The sequence below is a fragment of the Epinephelus moara genome, chromosome 17 (assembly GCF_006386435.1).
Source record: "Epinephelus moara isolate mb chromosome 17, YSFRI_EMoa_1.0, whole genome shotgun sequence".
Classification (NCBI taxonomy): Eukaryota; Metazoa; Chordata; class Actinopteri; order Perciformes; family Serranidae; genus Epinephelus; species Epinephelus moara.
The window spans coordinates 2,964,919-2,970,967 of record NC_065522.1 but is presented as its reverse complement, the minus strand read 5'-3'; the positions used below and the strand labels follow the sequence as shown (position 1 = coordinate 2,970,967).

General features: G+C 39.9%; 1 protein-coding gene across 1 annotated transcript in view; it reads left to right on the top strand.

The window, feature by feature from the left end:
• Nucleotides 1-1,199: 1,199 nt before the first annotated feature.
• Nucleotides 1,200-6,049, top strand: part of ank2b (ankyrin 2b, neuronal) — a 157,526-nt gene continuing 152,676 nt past the window's right edge. The window contains exon 1 of the mRNA XM_050066933.1: nucleotides 1,200-1,406. Within this exon, the coding sequence (XP_049922890.1) occupies nucleotides 1,266-1,406 (141 nt within the window). The 5' untranslated portion in view covers nucleotides 1,200-1,265. The remainder of the gene's footprint in view (nucleotides 1,407-6,049) is intronic.

Here is a 6,049-nt window from a genome sequence, read left to right as displayed (position 1 = left end):
TTAAACAGCTTGCACTCAAAACCTTTAGTTTAGTAGAATACAGCAACATAAATGTTTTGAGTACACCAGGCACAAAATAAATGTGTCGTATGACCCTTGTCTGACAGGAATTTTATGTCAGTTAAACATAACTTTTTGTTGTTTGATCATGTAAGTCTATGTCATATGAACTAAAAACACAGTACACAATTAACATTGATTTTCTGAAATTATATTGAACTGTAAAAATATATTGTGGCAAACTCAGGTCTCTCAGTTGCAAAAATAAAGCTAAAACATGAATTCTGAACCAAGAAGGGGCCTGATTTCACCTCAGCACAACTTTATGACACTGTGACACACAAAATGTCTTTTACCACGACATTAACTGTAACCCATTAGAACCATGGAAAAATACGTAAACATTAATACTGCATAATGGGTTACAAGCGTGATTTAGAACACATTTAAACACAGTTTACTTTGGTTTATTGCCTTAAACACATTGTCTTATAGCAAGGTGGGAAACTCCACCCATTTATCCCCAACACGCCACAATAAGTTTAGTGCACAATGATAGTGTTGTTTATTGGTCTTAAACTAATTAGACAAAATCTGCTTTATAAATATTAGCCACATTAACCAAAAAAATGTTGTCTTAACATAAAACTGTTAGTTTTTAAGTTTTTATTTCATTTTGACAATCCGGGTCATTTGTGTAGACTTTACATTATAGTTTTGGGTCATGGATGGATTGGGGTTTACAGTGTTGGTAAATCTGTAGTGTCTGGTTAGTATATAGATATGATGTAATACACTTTTGATCACACATGGCACAGACTGCATATTATCACAAATGTATGCAACACACAGCCTCTTATCAGTCCATGCTGAGTGTGTCTGTGATGTCCCCTCCCATCCCCTCCTGTTTAGGCAGGAGGGGATGGAGATGGGAGGGGCTCTCTCTACATGCATAGCTTGGCTGGTGGGTGTAAAAATAGCTGGGTAAGGGGGTTGTTGGTCAATGGTCACAGCGTTGGAATTAGCAATGAGTAGAGCTAGCACTGTGCTGGCAGTAGTGGTGCAACAGGGAGAGGAGCACTGCTGAGGCCAAAGGGGAAGTGAGGTTTTGCTGGGACTGAGGGGGTCGCCCCCCTGAATGGTAGCCTGTAGGGTTTTTAGGGGGAGGGGAGGTGGAGCAGGGGCAGAGAGTGGATTATCAGAGTGATTACATGTACTCACTTAGATTCCTTTACGTTCTGATGGGATAGGCTAAACCTTGCACCATGGGCAATGCGGCCATGTGTAAGGTGTGTGGCTCGGACAAGGGCCTGAGGACTACCACTAGCCTGTCTAACCTGGACCAGAATGCTTTGCCACACTACTACTGTGTGAAGCATTTTCCTGTGCAGCCTCCACTGATGCTGGTAAGAGCCCATACCGACAGGTGCAGCAGATAACTGGGGCGCCCCTGAAGTGCAAGATGTTTACAGATAAGAAGGTTGTGAGGAATTTTTATAAGCAGAAACTTTGAAGCACTTCGTGTCAGCTCTTGCTTTGAAATCCTCAGTTATTTTTATTTTGGTCACAGTCTTGATACCAGGATTGTTCTTTGTTTCTGTCACTGACAAGTGGCTCAACTCGCATGCAGCCGATACATTTTGTCTGTCCTCACTGAAAGCATGTGTAAAGTGCTTTTGGACCCATTGTAATAACTTCAGATTAGGTACCTTGTGATCAGCATTAACAGGTACAGCTTGTGTGTGCATTTGTGTGTACGTGTATGTAGGATGGGGTGGGGTGCTGTGACCTCTCCTCACCCTTTAAAGGCCAGTGTGACATTTTTGCTCCCAAAGTATCCCTACACAGCAGCATGTGGAGGCCTGCAGCTAATTTGAAAAGCAATGTAATGACTTTAGCGGCATGCTGCTGCTGCTGTGCTGCTGCTCGGAATACAAGACAAAAATATCAGTGATTTAGTCGGGTGCTGAGCCTAATGTGTGGCTTGTCCCAGAGCAAATGTTATAACTATATGTCAGTGGGGTGACAGTACTTGTATGCCTCTGTGTCGGCTATAGCCATGGCTAGAGGCATAATGTAATGCACAAATGTCCACTTGTACTCAGAGATGAACTGATTTGTTTTTGGTGGTCATAGGTCAAAGGTCAAGGTCACTGTGACCTCACAGAATATGTTTTTGACACAATTCAAGAATTTGTATTAAGTTAAGTTTTCCCTCATTAGTGACACTAATTTTGGGTGTCCATGTTAAATTTCAGATTGTATCGATCTTCTTTGATGCCAGGGGTTAGATGTGTGGCTGTAATTCTAGCATCAACATAATTGAAACAACAAAAATGAAATTATAGAATAGGATTGATGTTGGATATGAACCAAACTTAACCTTTGGAAACTACTGCCAATTAAACATCTAAATATTTTTCTTAAGATGTAATACGTATTTATTTTGACTCTCCTGTGTGGAGTTTGCATGTTTTCCCCATGTCACTGCGGGTTTTCTCTGGGTACTCCGGCTTCCTCCCACAGTCCAAAGACATTAGGTTAATTGGTGTCTTGAAATTGGACTTAGGTGTGAATGGTTGTCTGTCTCTATGTATCAGCCCTGTGATAGTCTGATGACCTGTCCAGGGTGTACTCTACCTCTCACCCAATGACAGCTCGGAAAGGCATCTTGTATCAGGACAAGCGGTTATGGAAAATGAATGAAATAACTTCTTGGTTGTAGTATACAACATTATACATACTATGTGTAGGCCTATATGTTTTTTTTTGTTTGTTTTTTTACAACTTTTCCAGTGTGACCACACTACACACTAAAAACCTGCTTAGAATCAGTGTACTATGGTATGGAGTTTGACTGTAGTTGCATTTCATTTGGAAATAACACTCTTGGCTAAAGAGGCAACTTCAAACTGTGTTAAAAGGTCAAATGACTATGTGTTGAGAAGAGTGTTGCTCGTTTAGTGACATACTCTTAGAGAATAATTACCAACTCTGCACTTTGTAAAGTCTACAGAGATTTTTCATCTGGCTTTCAGCTAATTTCACTGTAAACCTATCGATGGCAATACTTAATGCTGAGAGCATCTGATGTACACTGTCAACCCCAATCCATCCATGACACAAAATTTTAATGTAAAGTCTACACAAATGCCCCATATTGTCAAAATGACATAAAAACGTTATGTTTACTTGAGACAAAAACTTATCCTTTGTGAGCTTGACATGATTTTTTATGTTAAGTCAACAATTTTTGAGTTTTGAGTTAATTTGACTAAAATTTATGAAGCCAATTTTTATGTTCATATGACATAGAATTAATGTTCAAACAACAAAAAAGTTATGTTGAACTGACATAAAATTCCTGTCAGACAAGGGTCATGTTACTGTATTATACTTAACTAAAATTTTTGAGTGCAAGCTGTTTCCAAAAAAAAATGAAGTTGAATTAGTGAATTGGGGCTTACGACATAAAGAGCAAGAGTCTCTGTGTAAGACAGGAGGGAGGGCAGGTGGAAAGAAAGACTTTCACCCAGGAGACCATACTTCATGTCCAATGTGAAACCAAAAGTCCCCTATCTACATCATGTTGTTTTAAAGCAATTTGTGTAGAGACATTGTGCAATGGCACCACTCACATGACATATTTATGTAACATTGTGTTACGCTACATAATAAAGGTACATATTTTAACCCAAAACATGATCTTTTTTCTAAACTTCATAAACTCTAAACTTTGTTGCCTAAACCTAACTGTGGCGGTTCCTAAACATTCACCACATTTTACAATATTTTCAGCTGTGTCTCACACAGATAGATAGAATAGAGTCCCTTTTGTGTCAATATCACACACCAAAGAGCATAACAAAGCATCCGTATTTGATGACCTGGGAATAAGAATAGGTTAGGGAAACGTAGTGGACCATTTAGCAGCTAAAGAGACAGATATTTTTCTCAGGAGTTGGTGGATACTAAACAAGAGCTTAAGGGACAGTGAATATCGGACTTTCATCGATCATGTGGCCACAGGCATTAATCCAAATAAACGCTAATATTGTTCTCTAACTACTGGATGTGTTAAAAGCATGCACAACTACCCAAATGGTCCTTTAAAGTTACATACACATTAAATATAGTAAACTGAAGTTCTTCAGTTTTGTACTAATCTGGTAAAAAAAAAAGATCCGTCTTGCTTTGCTTGCAGATTTGTAGCATTTTAAAAAAGTTTTGGTGGATATTTCCCCTGATGTAACGGAGCAAATGGCACAGGAGCGTCCAGCCTGCTGTGATTGGCCTGTGTGGAGGAGGAGGAGGCTGCAGCGAGCAGTGGCAGCACAGGTTCAAGCTGAGCTTCTGTTATCTGACAGAATGAAAAGGAGAGGATGAAAGGAGTAACACAAGGAGAGAAGTCAGTGAAACAGCACAGCAGTGTGACAATTAGAGCTGAGCAACATTTCAACAATAAGACTGCCTTTCCGGCTGAATGTTCATTGACATATTGACCTTTTGCCATCAGTCAACACAGTTGCGTTGTAAACGTGTAAATGGATAATTACTGTAATAAACTGCTGTTTGGGTGTGAAACAATGGTGAGATGTAATACACGCTTTATTTGTGAGTATCATAACAATACTTTACTCTGAACCAGAGTTGGGTATAACACATTACAAAGTAACACGTTAGAGTACTTTGATTAGTTTTTGCAGTAACGAGTAACCTAACGCGTTAGTTTGCTGTTTGAGTAATCAAATACTTAAGTACATTTTCAAACAAGACATCAGTTACTTCTGTTACTTTTAGAACGCTGGTCCTTCAGCTCTGAAACAGCAACGGCTGTCGTTTGGTTCTAATAACGGAGATAACATTAAACCTATCAGTCTGAAAGAAGCCACGGAGCTTGTGGCTCGCTACGTGGTCGGAGAAATGCTGCCATTGTCTACGGTGGAGTCTAAATAGGTGGAGTAGGACCAAGGCCGTAACTACCATTGAGCACACCGAGGTCATGACCTCGGTATTTTTCTGACCTAAATGAATGAATAAAATGAAAATAAAAATAAACCATTTAATTTGTGCGGTGAAAGTACGTGGGAGGATCGATGGAAGGTGATTGAGTGACTCTCTCTTCTCCATAATGACAATTATAAAAAAGAAAATTCTGGTACTCTTGTTTGATCAACGCACTTGCGCGTTTTAGTGGGGCGACTCGAGCACCTGTCAGGCTGTCACTCAGCCTGTCTGAAGCAGGCGTGGACAGCAGTCAGCGATCGAGTCAGGTAACTGAACTAAAATCATTTCAGTGTGGGCTGCTTGCTTGCTTCTTGTAATTCTTCTAACAAGAGGCATTCAGTGTGGGCTGCTTGCTTGCTTCTTGTAATTCTTCTAACAAGAGGCAGTGGCTGGCTGTAAGTTACTTGCATGAAGTAATATTGCAATGAATGAATGAAACATATGAAACGTTAGCAAATGTTAGCTAGGTAACGTTAGCTTGCTATTTTAACCCTATGGGCCCGAACGACGCATAGTGCGTCCAAATTCACACCTGTTCTTCTCTATGGATTTTCTCTGCGACTGTTCGTCATAGCGAGAAGTCATGCATATTACCTGAAACAGCGGAACCGTAGCTTTCCGACAAGACCACTTGTCGGTAGTCCAATGTTTTCACAGCGAAAAAAAATGATAAAGCTACACTAAAATGATGTATAACAAAGCTTTCATACAGCTTTGCACACACATTACTCTTGGATGGATTATTTGCGAATGCAGACTCGCACAGAAATGCCACACATATCACATGAAAGCGCAGGACCAGAGCTTTCCAGTGATACCACACACATCATTGTGCTGTCATCCAATCACGCCACAAATTGAGATCAATTGTCAACCTGGCGAATTTCTTTACAATCCATTATACAGATCTTGTTATCAGTCACTTCATATAATGAGGATCTATCCACATTTGTAGTCCAGCTTTCAAGATGCAAATATCTCCATATTGTCCAGTTGACACTCCATCAAACTTTGTATGACAAGACCAGCGCACTTCACCTTT